Below are 19,148 nucleotides of genomic sequence, written 5' to 3' on the forward strand. Positions count from 1 at the left end.
GATTCTACGAGCCAATACCCAACTCAGGTCATCCCCAACAAGATGACGACTTTTGGATCAATCGCTCACGCGTACCAATGGGACTCTCTTCCTGGTCCCGGCGTCGACGGACACCACATCATCGGCGTGTCGCCTACCCGAGACGAGGTGTCGCTTTACCAACTTCCCCTCAATCACAAATCGTTCTTCAAAGACAGCTTCACCGAGCCAGAGAAGATCAGGTATCGAAGCGGCTTTTCGGCGATCCACTGCTCGGCATACTCGCCCGTCAACAAGGGCATCATTTCTGTGGCGCAGCTCAACGGATCGGTGCTTCTATTCGACATCAACAACCCCGAGTCGCAGGTGGTCAAACTACGCTCCAAACAGAGCCGAACCTGCAACGCTCTAGCCTTCTCTGACAATGGAATTCTCGCGGCGGGACTGGAAAAGACACGTAACGACAACTGCCTGCATATCTGGGACGTCAATGCTGTTGTGGAGGGCGGCAATATCACTCCTCTCAGCACCTATCTCCCGAACGAGATTGTGTCGAGTCTGGAGTTCATCCCCAGGACTCATAACGTGCTCTGTGGCTCATACAAGCTGTTGCGTGAAATCGACACCAGATCCGGAACTCCTCTGTACCAGTGTGCCACTCGATGCACTCTAGGAATCACCACCTACCCCCACGAACCCAACTACTTTGCATCCTACGGAGAAGATGGAAGCATGGCCGTCTGGGATCGACGTCAACTGCGACAGCCCGGAGGAAACTCGTCAAACGAGCCGATGCTACTATTTCCACGTCTTCTTTCCGAACTCCCCAGAAAAGCGAACGCTACTCACTTGAGATATTGCACCACCAGACGGGGAGAAATGACCGTCTATGGAAACACAGACTCGTCCATTCGTCGAATCGATATCGGTCTGGCTGTTCGAAGTGATGATGACGTGTATCAGAATCAACAGAACAACGAGCCCACATCAAGTACGTCTCAGAATCGGTTTTTCGACTTCCAAAAGCCACCGTCTGACCCCACAGCTTCTCTTGACAAATACCTGTTTGTGCGGTCGTCCAAGGACGTGGAGATGCCGCTCGACAAGCTTCTGGGCTTCGACTACATCCACGCCGAGCCTGAAAAGTGTCCTGTCGAATACATTTGCATGCGACGAACAGGCCAGGTGTACTGTTTCCGGCCCAAGGAGTCGCCCGAGGTTCTGCGGTTCGATCCCCTGAACACCCTCACGTTCAGCAATGCCACGAACGTGTTTTTTGAGACGCCCAGTGATGAAGTCCGAGAAGTCGATTTCAAAAATCAGCGCGAATCTGTCGTTTCGGTGGTTTCTCCAGACGTGTCTTCTGACGAAGAAGAGCCCTCCCCACGTGCTCGTAACTACAGCAACGACTCTCAGATCGGGCTGATGAAGCTCAGAGACATTTTGGATAACGACATCTCCACCATCATTCGAAAACGAGCTCTGGCCGGCTACGGACTCGACACTGCTACCAACAAGAGTCTGCTCAAGAGCCACAATCACAGTCTCTGGCCTGCCCATCTGAAAAACACGTGGAAGTGGATTTCGCGGGCCCAAAAGGCCGATATTGACCGGTCAGTTGTCTCTGAATTCTTTGACCTTGGCTACGAGGGCATTCTGGACGTGTGGCAGGGTGTCCAGGGTCTTGCTCTGCAGCAGAATCGATTATTGAAAAAGGACGCTACGGAGTCCCAGTTTGCCCAGGCTATTCAGCTGGCGATGGAGACGGAGTTCACACGCAAGATTTACATCTCCGCGTCTGTGGCGGGCACAAAGAAGCAGTTCCAACGACAACTATGCTTGTATGTTGCTGGTTGGGATTTCTCCTACGACAAGCTTGAAGCCGAGATCCAGAAAGCCGAAGGTAAGGGCGAGTACGAGAAGGCAGCAGGTTGGGCGGTGTTCCATGGCAACGTGGAGCGAGCTGTCCAGTGTCTTGCTGGGTCCAAGAAGGAGCGGCATCGAATCATTTCGACCGCCATTTCAGGATATCTGTCTCAATCTACAAATGCCAACTCTTCCTGGCGAGAGCAGTGTCGACGGCTTGCTTCTGAGCTGGACAATGCCTATTTTCGGGCCATTTTCGCCTATATAGCCGATGGAGACTGGCTGGATGTGCTTGCTGAGTCTTCTTTGCCTCTCAAGGAACGCCTGGGTGTGGCTCTTCGGTTCCTTCCCGACAATGATCTCACCAGTTATCTGAACCGACTGGGGGATCAGGCTGTTAGCAGAGGAGAGCTGGAAGGCATTATTTTGACCGGAATCACTCCCCGGGCAGTTGATCTGCTACAGTCTTATGTGGATCGAACTGGTGATATCCAAACGGCAGCGCTGTTGACCTCGTTTGGAGCTCCTCGGTTCTTTGAGGATGAGCGGTACTCGCAGTGGATTCTGTCGTACCAGCAGCTGCTCAACCAGTGGGGAATGTTCAAGGAACGTGCTTTGTTTGATATTGCGCGTACCAAGCTGAGCCAGAATTCCTCTGGATCGGTTACTGCGGTCACCAAGCCTCGACAGGTGTTTCTTCGGTGCTCATACTGCAACAAGAACATTTTCAAGGACGAGTCTAAGCCCGCAACTACGTCTACTCCATCTGCAAAGTGCCCGCATTGCAACTCGCCTCTTCCTCGGTGTGCCGTGTGTCTGCTGACCATGGGAGAAGCTATGCCAGACACCCGCGTTGAGCAGGAGAAGAACAACTTTGCTTTCCACCAGTTTTCGCATTGGTTCAGCTTCTGTCTGAGCTGCAATCATGGCATGCATGCGGGTCATGTGCAGAAATGGTTTTCCAAGCACGATGTTTGTCCTGTTCCGAATTGCAGCTGTTTGTGTAACAGTATTTAACTGGATGGCAATCGGAACGAGTCAACGGAACAAAAAGCCCCTGGTCATGAGTCGACAACTTCCCCAAACCCCACCTCACTGTCCAACCGCTTCTTACTTAACGAATCAACTTATTATTGAAGAATGTGTTTACCTTCTTGATATGGGATCATGGAGCATATACAAGTACATAATGTACTAGAATTCTCGGCTTAGATCCTCCACATACATGCAAGGCCTTGTTGGGTGCTCCTGAAACACCTCTGCGAGTTCCCTGAACTGTTGGAGATGTTGCCTACAGGAGCTCGAAGAAGATATCGATGGGGGGAATGGTACAAGGTCGGAAACGGACCATAGAGGGCTACATGCTTGGTGAGCCTGTTATTGGCGTGTGCAAGACTGGCCAATTGTGTTGTGGCATTCTGGAGAGATATCGAGATGTCCACACACGGGTTGCTGGTGGCTTAGGTAATTATATGCCTACAGTATTTACTTGTAACAATACTGTAGCTTACTTCTAAATCATTTTTATTCAATTAATCTTCAACTAAGACTCTGGTGAGTCAACTAATTAATCTAGTGAGACTGAACATACAATCGCACTATCTCGAACACTAGCGAGGGATATTTGAACAACTAATAGAGAACGACTAAGCCGACAATAAAAACTACTTTTTGTTGTCTCGGAATCTCTCCATCTCGTATCATTCAGTAATCATATTGTTTTGTTAAAACCCGCAACTAATAGTGTCACTACTACTTAACCTACCTAACACCATCCTCCTTACTCCCTCCAACTCAGTCAAAAAAAGCTCAATTGAGAATGGGTAAAAAAAGTCTTGTTTGAAACCTCATTTTATCACCTTTTCCACCCCCATAATCCCTTCATTACCCTCATTACCCTCATTCACATACCTTTCCACAGACCGCCCACTCTGTCTACCCTAACCCTAGTTATGCCATGCATGTCAACAAATAAATGTGGATCATGGCCACCACCACACAAGCACACAAAACACTGACAAAAATGGACCAATCGCCGTTTACTCGGCGTCTGTACGAGGCCGGTACTCTTGATGACATGCCCAGTCCCACTCGTGAGAGCACACCCGGCAATGTGACCTCCAACATGACGACTTCTCTGCCTTCGACTCCTAAGCACTACCAGTTTCGCGAATCTGCGTCTGGAGTGAACTTCAAGGCTTCTCCGGTGACGCCGAAGGCCGGATTCACGCCCAAGTTTGGCGGCCCCTCGACCCCGAACAGATCGACCCAAGCCACCCCCCAAGGCACTCCTACGGGATCGTGGACCCATCCCAGTCTCAAGGTGGTGAAGCAACGAAGCGGAATCAGCAAGGAGGCCATGGTCAAGCGGGTGGTTTACAACGCTCTGAGCTGGCTGGTGTTTGTGCTCTTTCGATCGTTCGTCAAGCGGGTCTTTTTTGACTGGATCGCTCCGAACGACCTCATCCACCTACCCCCAGACGACTCCCCCACCTGGAAGTATGTTCTGTACCTGCAATACTTCATCCAGGGCGTGTTGGCCACCAACATTCTCCAGGCACTCTTCTACCTGGTCCAGCCCCAGGATAAGTACGCCGATCTGCCCATGACGGACGAGCAGAGAGAACTCATGGGACTGCCCAAACTCAACAAGAAAACCGACATCAAAAACGTCCCCACGCCTCCAAAGTACGTGCGAAACTCGCCGGGCTCCATGAACTTCCCCTCGCCCAAACCGCGATCGAGATCCAACTCGACCTCCTCGTCTTCGGTGGGAACCATTTCAGCCTCTCCCGGAAACTCCTCTGTGGACCTTGGAAATCTGTCTCTGGGTCCTTCGGCTTCTCCCCTGAGACGCCATCCTAACCACGTGGTCTCCAATGTGCCTGGAATTGGCACTCCTTCCCCTCTGGGCAAGTCTGGTGTCAATGTCGCCAAGACTATCCAGTCCACTGGAAAGAATTCCGCCGCCAACACCACCGCCAACATGTCGCTCAGCCAAAGCACGCCCATCGGTACCCCCAAGAACAAGTCCAAGCTCAACCAGAGCCAGAGCTTCACCCCCACAGGACGTTACATGTACTACAGTGACTCTCCCCGGAAGGCGTAATTGACCCAACAACCAAGACGAGACCCCATGGACTACAATCCACAATCATACTCGCAAGGAGAGTCCAACTTGCATCTAGAATATAGCTAATTGATACCATTTAATATTGTCATAATTGCAGTAGGGAACTATCTAAGACTCTCTAAGACCATGTCCAAGCAAGCATAATAGAGTCATTTGATGATGTTGCTAACTCCTGGACTCGACTCCCGAAACATCCATGAACAAAGCCACCATCTCGTCTCGATCCAGATCGTCTAGCAGCTTGGAATGTGAAATGTCTGGCATCATTTGTTTGATTCTAGCAGCGGAGTAGCTTCTCAGGTCGTCGTTGCAGGCTTCAAACGACTTCTTCCACAACATGATGGCTTGTTGAACGTCCAGAGCCTCCGCTTTGATTTTGGCCACCGCGAGACTGAGTAGCTCGGGCAAGTCGTACATTTGAGCCATGACGAGAAGATTAGCTGCATCGCCGAAACCGAATTCCAGAGGCTGCCCGTAGAGATATCGCACGGCGACCTCGATGGTCGATGCTGGAAAGGGCAGATCCAGGGAGTTCTCCGTCGCCTCCATCATGTTCGAGTCTATGGTGGCCGAGAAGAACGGCCACAGCGGTTGCAGCACCGTTTTATGGACCTCTATTTTCTGTCCATCCTCACTAGTCAAATGAAAGTCTCCAGGAGTTCCGTCTCTGATTTTGGCCAATCCAGTCTTGTGCACGCTGGTGAGATGTATCTCGTCGGGGTTGTTATCCTTGATGAAAGATGCCAACTTTGGAATATCTTCGTTTTCAAGGGTCTGGAAAACCACCACCGTCCAGCTGTTGTCCAAGAGACAGACTCCTTGCCATAGACGAGACCTCAGAAAGAAAACGTGAGGGTTGACGGCCATGGACAAGACCTTGGGCGGCGAGCTGGCGGAAATGGGCGGTTCTGCGTGGAAACACTTGTCCAAACTGGTATGAAGTAGCCCCAGCTTATTGTCGTAGAACTTCAGATACACCGCTCTGGAGGCGTTTCCGTCGGCCTTGAGGGCGTGCGCAAAGTAGAAGCTTCCCATCTCTTGTAGGGTGCAAGAGGAGTAGAGGAAGGCGGTTTCTCTGACCAGCTGCTCCTCAGAGCACGCCTTGGGAAGCCCAAAAGTGTATGGCTTGTTTGGTGCTGCCATGGCGGTTAGATTACTAAGCGAAAGTGAGTGTGGCTGTCACTACGAGCACTGTATGGACTGTGACAGTGTCTGGTGGAATGACGATGAAGATGCAGGTCGTATTGATATCGTGCAGTGGTCAGCCTTATCGCAGCCTCGCAACAAGTTTAATTTCGAGTTTAATAATGGTGATGTTATCGGGAAGTGTCAATGTCGGAAACGTCATTGTCGGAAACGTGATTGTCGGTGTCATTGTCGGAAACGTCATTGTCGGTGCCATTGTCGATATGTTCATTTATTTACCAAAAATATGCGAAATTTCTCCTGGACTTGTTGGATACTTGTGTATCGTAGGGTCGCACTCAGATATGAGACACGGCTGAGTATTCTTTAATTCGAGTCTGTAGTTGAAGAGTCTCAGTTCGTTCTCGTCTCAGCTCGTTTCTCGTCTCAGTTCGTTTCTCTTCTGCTGAACTCGTACCGTACCACGAGCATTCCGCTCTGGATAGAACCTCCTCAACTAGCTATCATGGCTAATGGCTACAATACATACTCTCTAGAAGTCTCTGCGACATGTCCCTGCCATGTCTCTTGTGTCGCTTCGATCGCCATGGACGACTCCATGGACGTGTTCGGGAAATGGCGGCTGGCTTGCTCAAGATGCTGTTCAGTGGCTGGATCTGTTGCGTCCGAAAAGTCCAACAGCTGGTGACACTGGCTCAATGAAGTGCGATCTCGGCCCGCAGTTTCAGACTCTCGCCCATCAGATGCTGTTTGACAACGGAAGATGCTGTTTGACAACGGAATGAGTGATGCAGGAGGTGACCCGAGCTCCCTCAGTTGGAGGTTCCTCCAGAGGACTCTCGTTTGAGGGAGCCCTCCGGAGGAACCTCGAGCTCGTGCACCAAAAGTACGCGAAACTGGAGATCGGTGGGAAGGGTACAGTACCGTAAAAGTAGTACATACTGTATCAATGTATTCAGGTACAGTACAGTGGGTACTTGAAGCCAGTCTCAGGAGAGTTCCAATACTGCTTCGCTCGACCTCGAACTGTTATTGAGATACCAGCGAGTCCAATCAGTCAAGCGAGTCAAATGATCCAACGAGCCCTCCAGTCCAATCAGTCCGATCGGTTTGCTCCGCATTCCACGGTTCTAATTACTTTGCTCAATTGCAGACTCAGATGTCTGCCTTCTGCAGACTCAGACATCTGCCTTGAGATAGACAAGTATTCTTTACCGTACCGGCCACCGTCTCAATTATTGAGACTGCCCGATAATTGTATTTCGGGCTATCGCCAACTCTGTTGCGCAATACTGCTTGCTCGATCTCTTGTGTATGTCTACGTCTAGTGTCGATCATGACGTAATGCTGCGTCTGGGCCGTGGGCGTCAGAAAAGTGTGGAATCCGAACACTAGAGCGAAGCAAGCGATCCATTGAGTTTGACATCGGACACAAGAGTTGATTTGCAATTCAATTCCATTTTGAATGTACAAATAGTAAGAGAAGTTGATGCCTTGTGAGGGTATTTATACTTGTATTACGATTGATACGATTGGTCCTATTGGTACCATAGTGGATGGATTAAAAAGAGCCCCAAGCTGAGCTGTCTTCTAACAATCGAGGAGAATCCATTGGTGTAGTTTTCATGTTTGTATCTTGCTTGTGTAATGTCCTAGGTCCAGCCCTCTCCATGTTTTGGTGATTTATGTATCATAATACGTCCGACGGAGACGTCTAGAGTATGGCAGAGTATGACAGAGTATGGAAGGTGATGGTGGAGTTGAGAAAAGGTTGAAACAATAGTTGGTCGCAACTTCAGAACATTAGTCAGCAGTATAGCACACCATGTGACGGCTCAGCCTCTGTCGATCGAAGCAATCACACTTTATCCACGCAAAGAAGAACCGTATTGGAGCCGGGAGTTTTGGGAGGGCTGGATGGGATGGAGGCGGGAGGCGGGAGACGTTGAAACGAATGAGAGCTGAGACAGGGGGGTATTTTGAAGAGGTTGTTCAGTCTGGGGCGTGGGTAAAAAAGGTAGCTATATTGAGGCGGTTCTGGATGGATTAACCGGGAGAAAAGGGTATCTACGGGTAGTTTCAGGGTGGGCAGATAGATTTTTGAACTCCCCAGTCACCATTTTCTCACAAAATCTGTTGTTTTGAGCTCTTTCAGGGACTGAGGTGCACTTTGTGGTGTTCAAATACGCATCACTATGTACAATGCACTTGGTCACATCTGGAAACCATCATCCGCCTATTTGTCTCATAGTTTCGCGGAGCCAGAAACGGCTCCGTTAGACCCACAGTCTGGACTATAACTGTTCCACAATACGTGACCCAGCACGTATGGTTGAGGGGTTTACGATAGTACAACGGTAGAAAATAAACACAAACCTAGGCGACCGTTGGCCAGCTTGGTGAGGCTGAAAGCAAATGAATTGAGTTGGGGGCGGGCAGTCTACAAGTAGGGAGAAGAAGGGAATGACGGTCTTCTTCGCGGTTCACTACGTTCTGTTCAGGGGAGTACCGAGTTCCGATTGAGAGTGTGCCGAGGGCCATTCTTTTATGACTGTATTACGGCGGATCGAACTTGGGTCGAACGTCGGAACAATCCGAAGCTGTACCGACTTTTTGCTCGTGACTATTGTCTCCTCCGGCCAGTCTCAGATTCATCACTTGACTCACTCCGCCAGTCACATTCCGCCCGATAACCTCTACGGGTGCATCTAGTCTGCACCGAATGACTATTATCAGTGTGGGCCGAGGTTGGGAGCAACAGAGATAAGAGGCGGCCATTTTGCGGCTACCCGGCCGATTTTCGGCGGGAAAATTCGAAAATCGCAAACTTGATCCCAGGTGAGTTCTTTCCGAGGTCCAAAATCGCCACAATATACCCCACCGCGCCGCCTGGGACGCCGTCTCGATAAACCCGGGTAAGAGGATGCAGAGTACTGGCAAACTCTTTTTTATATTGCCTTTTTTTTTTTTTTTCGCCCACTATTAAAGTTGTCTCAAAATCTCTTCACTTTAAGCTTCGGCACTTTTCTCCCAGTATATAGAGCGGAGCTGCCCCGGCCTACAAACGGTCACCACCACCGTCACAGCAAAAGACACTCTAGAAAGCTCATAAAATGAAATTCTTCGACTCACGACACTACTTCAACTACTCGTGGGAACAGGTGTCCATCGCCAACTGGAAAAAGTACCCCAACGAGGTGTCCACCCATGTGATTGCGGTGGATGTTCTGCGTCGAGAAGTGGACCCCAAGTCCGGCGTGCTTCGAACCGAGCGACTCATCACCTGCAAACAGTCCATCCCCAAGTGGCTTCTTGCGCTGGTAGGAGGCCAGGAGGTGTCGTACGTCCGAGAGGTCTCCGAGGTCGACCCCAAGGCACGAACCGTTGTCATGCGATCCACCAACATGACCATGAATAACCTGCTGCTGGTGTTCGAGACCTGCACCTACTCGCCCGACCCCGAGAACCCCGCCACAAAGACCGTGTTTGACCAGGAGGCCCAGATTACCGCCTTTGCCTCCTGGAAGCGAATCTGCAACAAGATTGAGGACTGGACCGTGGAGCGATTTGGCCAGAACGCCATCAAGGGCAAGGCCGGCTTCGAGGGCGTCCTGCAGAAGGTGGCCAACTCGGACGTGTTCGCCCGAGAGTCCGTCTCCCTGTCTTAAGTGTCTGTGATCTCCTCCGTCGTCTCTTTTTTTGCATATCCTCTCTGACGAGACAGCACCAGCAACCACCACTCAAGAACACAACAGCATAGCACCCCAAAAAAGCATTCCCGAACCGCTCCAATTGCGCAAGCTCGGCCTTTCTATAGATGCATGTACATACTAACGATTTTAACAATATTTGACGATTGTAGCTCTTGTTGTGTGGTAATTTTGACGCGTCCTAAATTGCCGTTTCTCGGTGGCTGATGCTCTTTTTTCTTTTCTTGTATATATTTTCCCCATTTTTCCATTTTTCCATTTTTCCATATATATTTTTTGCCAATTTAAACTTTACTGTTCACACGACCCGAGTCTCACTGCCCACGCGACCCTTCATCTAACTCGGCCAATTGAAGTCGGATCGCGAAAAAAAATACATAGCTCAATTACCACACTCTCCCTGATCACAACCGTATCTTTAACTTGCCCATTGTCCCCGTTTTGGTGTACAAAACCCCTACCCCTCCCCCGCACCGGAACGTTTCGGGCACTAAATTTGGAGCCGGCTCATGCCGCACTGGAATCTCCGGAAAAAGTCCGGAAAAAGTGCTCGTGGCGAAAATTGCCCCAAAACGCGAGTTTTTTTTTATTTATTTTTTATTTTTTGGTGCGCAAAAGCCCCAGCCGCAAACCGCCACTGGGACCACATCCGACCGCGATACCAGATCGGAATCGGCTTCGCATTTGTCATGTCTGGTATCGGCACGTGCATAAGCAGCCCGAGTGTCGGAGATGTGATTTTTCGGGTTAGGGAAGACACGAGTAAGAAATATGGAGAAGGAAGTGGTTTTTTCACGTGTATATTATGGTAAAGGGACTTTAAAAAATGAAATTTGACCAAGAAAAACTGCGATAATGAGCTGCTTCTTTTTTTCCAGCAAGTTGTATGAGAAACCTTAGTTTGAACAGTGGATGAATCTTCTCGACTTTGAGTACCGCCGCTATAGTTGTATTTTGTGAGGGAAAACAGGGAAATAGGGTAGTTTAGACGATAAATACACATGTGAATGGTTTGTGTCTTCTTCTATTCGATTTTCGAGTTTTAGATGTTTTTGCAAATCTGAAGTTAGAGGGGGCATTTTCTCCAAGTACAGTTTTTTTTTCCATATACTTTTTTTTTTTTTTTTTCTGCATATACATTCATTTAATTATAACTTTGCCGTGAAAGAATAACCTTTGAAATGAATGTACGCTTACACGAATATTACTAATTAAACACGTTTAGTGTCATGGTCCAACTTGGCACGTACCTATTTCCAGTAAAAAAATCATAAAAAAACCTGGTTCAGTCCGTGTTGTATGTTGGTCCACATAGCTTCGCGTGTTTGTTCGTTCATCGGGAAAACGCCACTCCAGTCTCCAGTTCTCTAATCTCAATCCTTCCATTGCCCTCTTCATTTGCATTGCCTTTGAAAACTTCTCCTTGTGGTTCTTCTTCGTCATTGGTTTGGTTCTGCGTCCCCTGTGGTGACTACGCGCCCTGCTACGCTGTTCTCTCGGTGGCCTCGGCCGCCTTTTACGCTTGCTACTGTGTCTACTCTCGCTCATCGTGAAGTGCTGGCGGTTGTCCATCGTAGAAACACATCTGGGCTTCCTTCAGGAATTGAAGCAAACCCTGTTGGACATGTCCCAGGGTGGCGTCGTCCCCTGAGTACCGGAGGGATCTCTCCATCTTCCAGATCCCATAAGCCAATTCCCGCAGATATTTGCGTGTCTTGACTTGTTGATGTTTCCGGGGGGCGTCACTGTTCACATGCCCTGGGAAAGAGGGGAGTACTCCACATTTCGACTCGGTAAAGATCCAGTCCTTTAGAGAGTCCACTGACGGAATCTTCATCCTGGTCAACATGGAAAGAAGAACTTCGCACTTGCAGAAGATATGCTCGTGCAGATCCTGAATGATGGCCTTATCACAGAGCCCGCATCCTGGATTCTTCTTGGTGAAAACGTGGTCGTCAGGGTATCTCCATTTCACGAGCGGAAGTCGAGATATCCGCATGAGGTGAAGAACTTGTGCTTTGTTGGCGTCGGCGATGTAGTGTTTTCGAAGGTCATGCATTACCTCCTGCCAGACCATGTCGTCAGAGATGCCCCCGTAGTCGCTTCGTTGAGTCCACTTCTTCGGTCGTGCAAGTGTGTGTGGGAAGTTTGGCAAGTCGGGAGACGAGGTCTTGTGAAACATGAAGTTCTCTAGAGTAAGTGGTCCCATGCTCCACCGGAGGTGGTCGATTTCCGCTGTGGACACCATTCTGACCGGATGGTATCGTCTCGCGGCTGCGATGTCGACGTGTGCTTCCCGGAAAGATTCTGCTGCTCTCACGTTCACCTGGTTTCGTTCCCAGATTCTGTGATTAACTGTGTCTGTTGTAGAGGGCTCGTGATCTTCTCGAGGGTTGGCATGTTCCGCGGTGAGGGGCTTGTTGAGCTCGAAAGAAGCTCTGATTGCGTCTCGCATGGTGGGGGAGGCTGCGTAGCCCCAAGCTTGGCCTGTCGGAAAGCGGCAGTCGACGCGCTGGTGTGGCTTTTCCTGTGTGAGACTGTGAGTTCTGCTGTAGAACTGGAAGGTGCAGTCCCAAAGGGCCGGCGATGAGCCATGGAAGAACCTGTAAGCCCGAGCGGCCTTCAGGCACACCATGAAACGTCCCATGTCCCGCAGGTTCAGTCCTCCTCTGCCTACCGGAGTTTGGATGAAACCATTGCTGAAGGTTTTGCGTGTTTTGTCGGGTGATAATTTGTTGATCTTGTCGCACGCTAGTTCGTTCAGCTCTCGGATGAAGGTGTTGTCGATCTGGCTGACGTAGGGTCCAAGGAAATTCAGTTTCGAGAAGAAGTAGATGTTGATCATCCACGCCTTGCTGTAATAGGGGAGACCCCATAGTGAAAGGCGTCGCAGCGACTCCTTGAGGTCCTCCTTGATCTGAGCGTAGTGCGTGTCCAACCTTTCGCGATTTCCGAAGTGTACTCCGAGGTACCGGAAAATGTTGTCAGATGTCCGGAGCGTCGGGGCCTGTCGTGTGTTGTTGTCGGTTGGCCAGGTGGCGTCAATTGTTCGCTGCCATTCTGCGTCAATAAAGGTTAGTGGAACAAAACAATCGGGGGGGCCGATCTTCTGAAGCACCGTCTTTGACGGGTTTAGTGTGAGGCCTGAGACCCGTTGGAAGAGGCAGAGCACTCTACCAACCGTGGCCACGTCCTGGATGTTGTTGAGGAACACCGCTATGTCGTCCGCGAAAGCCGACACCTTCATGTGTCCAGCTGCCACTGCCTCCGGGTGAGTAGGGGGTTGTGGCGGCCTGTGCCCAGTGGTGTGGTGGTGGGATAGTGGCAGGCCTGGGGCCAGTCCAAACATCTCTCGGTCCAGACGACGCACAAGTGCGTCTACTGCGATGATGAAGAGGGTTGGAGAGAGAGGGCATCCTTGTCTCACTCCGATCTTGATGCGGACTGGGCGAGATAGGACACCTCTGATGTTGATTCTCGTTACTGCGTTCTGTTGTACAGCTAGGATACGGTTGATCATCAGTTCCGAGACACCCACATTTCGAAGCGTCTTTATCACCCAACTCTGGCTGATAGTGTCGTAGGCTTTCCGGAAGTCCAGTGATCCTACGACCCAACCCATGTTCAGCTGGGAGTAGGCGTTGCAAAAATGATCCATGGTGTCGAGATTGTTAGTGATGTGTCGACCCGGTACGAAACCGTTTTGGGCGCCGTGAATGCTGTCCGGAAGAATGTTCTGGATGGCTTTGTTAATGAGCTGTGTGTAGATCTTCACCTCTGTGTTGATCAAAGAAATAGGCCTGTAGTTGGAGATGTCGGCCTGATCTCCCGACTTGTACAGTAGTTTGATGATAGCGGTGTTGCGTTCGGTGCTGATGGGCGAGTCGGCTCCAGCTTCGTTGTAGACGTCCGTCATCAAGTCCCCCAGCTCATCCCAGCAGTCGCGGTAGAACCTGTACGGGATGCCGTCTGGCCCTGGCGCGCTGTTGTGCGTAGACGCCTTGATGGTATCGAAGATCTCCTCCTTGGTAAAAGACGAGTCCAGGCTTGGGTTAGCTGTATTCACCCTCCGGGTTTCTTCGGGGAAGAGGTCTAAAAAGGCGCTGTCGTCGGTGTCGTTGATATCGGCAGCTCTGTCGAAGATGTTGTCAAAGTATCGAGCTGAGATGTCGCAGAGAGAGGAGGTGTCGGTCTTCACTCGGCCTTGGTGGTTCCGTAGGGAGTGGATCTCCATCTGTTGCTTGGATTGTTCGACCCGAGCATGGAGCATCGGGTATGGCTCGTTAGCTGGGTAGGCTTGCCAGTCTGAGGCTGTTGCCATGAGGGCCTCGCGGCGTCTGTTGTCTGGGTGGTTGGAATCTCGAAGTGCGCGGTTTTTGGCTTCCTGTTGGATGGTGACCTTAATGTTTTCTTTCAGGCATTGCAGCTTCAGGCTGGGCTTCAAAGGACCATATCGCTTCAGAATGGATTTGACGTGGAACTTGAGCCAAGCAATGTACTCTGTATCAAAAACCCACCAGGGCATCCTCCAGGTGCCTGGGCCTCTGTCTTGTCGCTGGGTGAGGTTGCCAAAGTTAAAGACGAATTGGACCGCGTGGTGAGAGGACTTCGTGATGTTGTGACCCTGCTTGTTGGTTACCAGTTGTGTGGATTTGATCCACTGTGAGAGTGTCGAAGAGATGTGCAGCTGATCCAGGCGCCTGCCAGCTCCGCGGCTGTTGTTGGTGTGAGTGTAGAGGCCTTTTCTGTGTTTGCTGATTAGAGTGTAGGTGTCTAGTAAGTCCCAGTTAGCTAAGAAGTCCTTAAGGTGAGTCGTCACTTTTTCGCCAATCCTGCCGTCGTTGGAGGCGACCGCGTTCCAATCGCCTGCCGCTATCAGGGGGTATTGGCAGGGATGGAGGCGTAGATAGTCGTCTAGTGACTGGTAGAACTGCCGGTTAGTGAAGGGGGAGGCTCCCTGCTCGTTTGGTGCGTATACGTTGATCAGCGATAGGTGTCTGTCGGTGCCTTTGATGTGCACGTCGGCCAAACACAGTCTGTTGTCTAGGGCTGGGAAGTATTCAAAAACTGTTGTAAAGTTTGTGATGGTGACGTTGTCGGAATAGACTAGCCCCACGCCGACGCTTCTATTAGAAACACCAGCTGTGGAGCCGAGGAGGGTGTAGTGTCTGCCCCCCGGGTAGGGCGAGTTTGAAATGATTTGTTGAGCGGTTTGTAGGGAGGAGTCCACCCAGTTCGTCTCTTGAAGAAGGACGAGATCGGGGTAGTGAGTAGTTCGAATAATGTTTACAATGGTGTCGGGTAATCGGTTAAGCGCTTCCGCCATCTTAAAACCGCCGATGTTAGCCGTGATGACTTTAACATTCGGAGATTTCATTTTGGCCTGGGTGCTCTTACATGGGGCTTTAGAAGGGGTGGTAGTAGAGGTGAAAGACATGCTTACTGGTTCTGCCCCGGTCGGAGCATTGTGTCCACCTCATGGAGAGTGGTCACCCTAGGGGGGTTCGGGGGACTGTTCGGGGGTTCTACAATCTCGTCTACCGAGCTGAGTGTCGCACCGTCGTGGAAAACTTTGAAGTGGCATGTAGACAGGAATGTCGGGCACCTCCCGTCAATGAACTTTGCTACCTCCTGAGAAGGCAGCCAGCAGAGTCTGTTCTCCGACCTGTCCGGGTTCAGGATTTGCACCGGAACCTCGCTCGAGGCGGTCTGGAAGACCGCAATGTGCTTCTTGCCGAGCGTGGTGTGAGAGGGCTCGCCAGAGAAACTGGAGGTGGTGTGCCCTCCTCGGGGTCGGCCCTCGTGGATACTTCCGGGGGGGGGTTGTGTTTGGTTGGTCGTGTTGGGACTGGTGTGGTCGTGGGGAAGGCCGTTGTTGGTGGCCTCGGTGTTAAGCGGGGTAGCGGGGGGAAGAAACTGGGTGACATCAGGGGCTACTTCAGGGTGAGCAAGTGCGTCAGGCTGGGTGTCAAAGCCGTTCATGGATACGTCAGCCTGTTCCGTTTCCTGGTCGTCGGGAACTGTGTCTTCCTCGGAGGCGGGGATGTTGATGGGTAGATTCTGAGTTCCATGCTGCTGGTTCGTAGAGGGCAGCTGGTTAGTTTGCTCGGTCTCTTCGGGTGTGTCCTCTCCGGTTTTGTCGCTCAAGACTTCAAAGTTGTAGTAAGATCGGAGGGGCTTCTGACCGGTGGGTTGGGGGGACGTGTCTCGAGTCCGTCTATGTCTAGGGGACTTAGTGCCGACGGTCTCCCACTGGTGAGTAGCAGGCGTGTGGTGGAACTTGCGAGTTTGGACCGGGGGCTCCACGGTGGATGGGGCATGGATGGAAGCAAGGGCTTTACCTCTCTGTGGGAGGGTACCCTGGTGAGCGCGGGTGCGGAAGATCTTGGGAGTGACCATGTCTTTCTCGGGGCAGGCCTCCCGGATGTGCTTAGTGCTCTTGCACTTAACACAGATGTTATCGCCGTTGGCGAAGTGCATCTTGATCAACTTTGAGCCGGTAAGCCTAGCCTTGGTGGGATCCAGGTTGACGAAGAAGTCGGGGATGGTCTGGGGCAGGGTGGAGCCTAGGAGAGCACGAACTGCGATCACAGGACCCGAGATGTTCTGATGGTTGGCAGAGGTCATCAGAAGGGTGCCACTCAAGAGGGAGGAACCTGGAATGGCCTGATCAATGTCTACGTCGAACTGGTTGAGAATAGCGTTGAGGTGGATCTTGAAAGCATCCTCCGTCTGACGCTCCATCTTCATGTACGAGGGTAGGTTGAAGTAGTAAAGTACTCTTCGTCCAGCAGGGTTAGCCGAGCCCTTCCTCATGATGCGATAATCTTGAGTATTGGCCTCAACAATGAGACTAACTGTCTCCAGAATGACAGCCATTCGTTGTTCGTGGGGGTCAGTGAGGGCGTCCGACGTCAGGTAGTGCCAACCATTTCCCACTTGGTAGCAGTCTTCAGGGTCCTGTTCTAAGTTAATCTGGTCGATCAGGTGGGGGACGATGTCTAGGTTGTGCCTGGACAGGTCAAACTCCGCCAGACCAACCTGACCCTTGATCTCGTCGAACTTTTCGATGACGCCCTCGAGGACACTGATGGTGTCCTTCTCGTCGACTTCAGCGGCGTTATCGAGGTGCTCGAGGAACATGGAGATAGGAAGATTCCAATCAGGGGTGGCGGAGCGGTCAAGAGCTCTTCGGAAGAAGTTTTCCTTGCTGGCTACATAGGACACGTTGAAACGGCCGGAGGTATGCCTACCATTCGGCGCCGCAAGGGGCTCCGAAATTCGCTCCTTGTTGAGGTTGAATTTGAGTGTGGAGGGGTTCGATGTCAGGAGAGCCTTGACTTCGGCCTTGCTCTTCCAGGCGTTGAGGGTGATATTGTTGTCGTTTTTTTTGTCGTTTTTGTCGTTTTTGTCGTTTTTTTTGTTGTTTTCATCGTTTTTGTCGTTTTTTTGGATTTTTTCAATGTCGGTTTGGTTGGGGGTTTCGGTTGAGGTGGCTCCATCACCTCGCGATAAATCAGGAGGTGGGGGGTTCGGAGCGCCCAAGGAGTTACCCGCCGAAGCTTGGGCTTGCGCTGTTTCCATGGTGAACGTTTTTTCTGGTCGCGCTCGATTAATATATTCATTTTAATTATAATTTTTGAAAGTATTGTTTCAACTATATAAATCTTACTTGAACCACCAAGTATTATTGTAACTGTTCAGAATCAATAAAGTGAGAAAAAAAGAAGAAAAAAAAGAAAGAAAAAAAAAGGACATGTATTCAGATTTTGGTAAAGAATTGCATTGATTGCGGGCAAGGAAAAATATCACTACAGATCACTTGCTGGTTACAGATCACTTGCTGATTACGGGTCCTGAAGCAATCATCTGAAATGGGTCCGTGGCAGCGCAAGTATCTTAGCAAGTCTACGAGGAGATCGCGGAGATATTGATAGACACGTGTTTCCCCCGGCCATGGTATGGTTCTATTCATCCTCTTGGGTTGCTGTTGCTGTGCTACCTGGACTAGTGGTCGTGTGGGTTGATGCCGCGTGGGTGTGCCGTGAGGGTTGACCAAGGGTAGGAATGACCTGTTTATATAATGAACAGTCTGCATCTGCGGTCCACATGATTTGATACAATAAATGTGTCTTCTTAATTGTGCTGAGATAGCGGTTTTGAGCGTTATTCAGTGGAAATGTAATAAATTTCTGATGATGATGGGTTTGTCTGCATCTGCGAGATAACCTGGAGTGTGAGAACCCTGTTGGTGGTAGTGCTAGCGGGAAGACTACGTGACTGTTGTTTCACTGGGCTCGAGCGGATGATAGTGTTATCCGTTTATATGCCTGGAAGTTCAAGTACAGTACTCAAACATGATCGTATCAAAACGGACTTTGGTCGCTGACATTGTTGGCTTCTTTCGACAAGCAGCCGCCTTTCAAAGTGGTACTACGCTCCTAATTCCAATAGAAAAGCAACAAAGAACACTGTCGGTCTTTCGAGGTGGGCGGTCGAGCAGCCAACTCATTATAACTCCGTCTAAGACCCCGTTTCGAGAACTTCGAGGGGGGTGGGGTCGATGAGGGGATACTCTAGAGTTATACCCGGATGTCCCACCACCTCTCCTCTTCGGGGCTATCCTCTGAGACATTTATCTGTTGAGTGGGTGCTTTGGTGACTGTTTCAGCTGTTCAAACGAGTACCCCGTGTATTCTAGACACTGCACTGATCAATCTACCCCAATCTGTTGAGGGTCATCTTTTGGGACGCTGCCAAGTCGACATGAGTCGGAAAGTCGACTTTTGGAGACTCTGGAAAGTAGCCATTGACTTTGTATAGCTCTCTTTGCGGTCCAGACTGGTGTTGGCTCCTCTTCGCTGCACTAGCGGGGATGGACAAGTACCAAACTGAGATGTGAGGAAGATAGAGAAGTCGGAACCAGGAGAACAGACGGTAGTTGTTTCATATATCAAAAATCAGTGGTTCAAACCTCTTTCATTTAGTTTCATGGAGTCAAATCAGGTCTCCCTAGGTTCATCACACTGTCTCTCCTACCCACCTAATGCACCTATGGAGCTATAATGGTTGCACTCCTCGTCAAGCCGTGCGGGGACAGAGTACACTTTAGCACCATAAAACGAGCTACTTGTAGTCATAATGCTCGTCGGTTGTATGTCCAGTCAAGTAAACCAAGAACCTGGGGGGTTGGGGATGTCTTGTTGACGGGTTACTAGTCAAGCCTGCGAGTGCATCTGGCGTGATGGGTTGTTTTGGGGGCTATGAAGTCATAATGAGAACTTCCTTAGCATCATTTCCCATTCTGTCACATA

The 19,148-nt window shown here is 50.5% G+C and overlaps 7 protein-coding genes across 7 annotated transcripts; 4 read left to right on the plus strand and 3 right to left on the minus strand.

Moving 5' to 3' along the window:
• Positions 1-42: 42 nt before the first annotated feature.
• Positions 43-2,862, plus strand: YALI1_D23693g (uncharacterized protein; the record flags this gene model as incomplete). Its single annotated transcript, XM_503002.3, has 1 exon — positions 43-2,862. The coding sequence occupies one exon, from the start codon at positions 43-45 to the stop codon at positions 2,860-2,862; it is 2,820 nt and encodes a 939-aa protein (XP_503002.1).
• A 46-nt stretch (positions 2,863-2,908) lies between these two features.
• On the plus strand, positions 2,909-3,217 carry YALI1_D23721g (uncharacterized protein; the record flags this gene model as incomplete). Its single annotated transcript, XM_068282773.1, has 2 exons — positions 2,909-3,036; positions 3,112-3,217. 2 exons carry the CDS (start codon positions 2,909-2,911, stop codon positions 3,215-3,217), a joined length of 234 nt encoding a protein of 77 aa, XP_068138874.1.
• A 603-nt stretch (positions 3,218-3,820) lies between these two features.
• On the plus strand, positions 3,821-4,954 carry YALI1_D23730g (uncharacterized protein; the record flags this gene model as incomplete). The annotated part of the gene is made up of 1 exon (XM_503003.3): positions 3,821-4,954. One exon carries the CDS (start codon positions 3,821-3,823, stop codon positions 4,952-4,954), a length of 1,134 nt encoding a protein of 377 aa, XP_503003.3.
• Positions 4,955-5,143: 189 nt separating this feature from the next.
• On the minus strand, positions 5,144-6,121 carry YALI1_D23753g (uncharacterized protein; the record flags this gene model as incomplete). The annotated part of the gene is made up of 1 exon (XM_503004.2): positions 5,144-6,121. The coding sequence occupies one exon, from the start codon at positions 6,119-6,121 to the stop codon at positions 5,144-5,146; it is 978 nt and encodes a 325-aa protein (XP_503004.2).
• Positions 6,122-9,237: 3,116 nt separating this feature from the next.
• On the plus strand, positions 9,238-9,792 carry YALI1_D23785g (uncharacterized protein; the record flags this gene model as incomplete). The annotated part of the gene is made up of 1 exon (XM_503005.3): positions 9,238-9,792. One exon carries the CDS (start codon positions 9,238-9,240, stop codon positions 9,790-9,792), a length of 555 nt encoding a protein of 184 aa, XP_503005.1.
• A 1,576-nt stretch (positions 9,793-11,368) lies between these two features.
• On the minus strand, positions 11,369-15,271 carry YALI1_D23845t (uncharacterized protein; the record flags this gene model as incomplete). The annotated part of the gene is made up of 1 exon (XM_068282774.1): positions 11,369-15,271. The coding sequence occupies one exon, from the start codon at positions 15,269-15,271 to the stop codon at positions 11,369-11,371; it is 3,903 nt and encodes a 1,300-aa protein (XP_068138875.1).
• A 2-nt stretch (positions 15,272-15,273) lies between these two features.
• On the minus strand, positions 15,274-17,418 carry YALI1_D23866t (uncharacterized protein; the record flags this gene model as incomplete). The annotated part of the gene is made up of 1 exon (XM_068282775.1): positions 15,274-17,418. One exon carries the CDS (start codon positions 17,416-17,418, stop codon positions 15,274-15,276), a length of 2,145 nt encoding a protein of 714 aa, XP_068138876.1.
• Positions 17,419-19,148: the final 1,730 nt, after the last annotated feature.

Source organism: Yarrowia lipolytica, chromosome 1D (assembly GCF_001761485.1).
Source record: "Yarrowia lipolytica chromosome 1D, complete sequence".
Lineage (NCBI taxonomy): Eukaryota > Fungi > Ascomycota > Dipodascomycetes > Dipodascales > Yarrowia > Yarrowia lipolytica.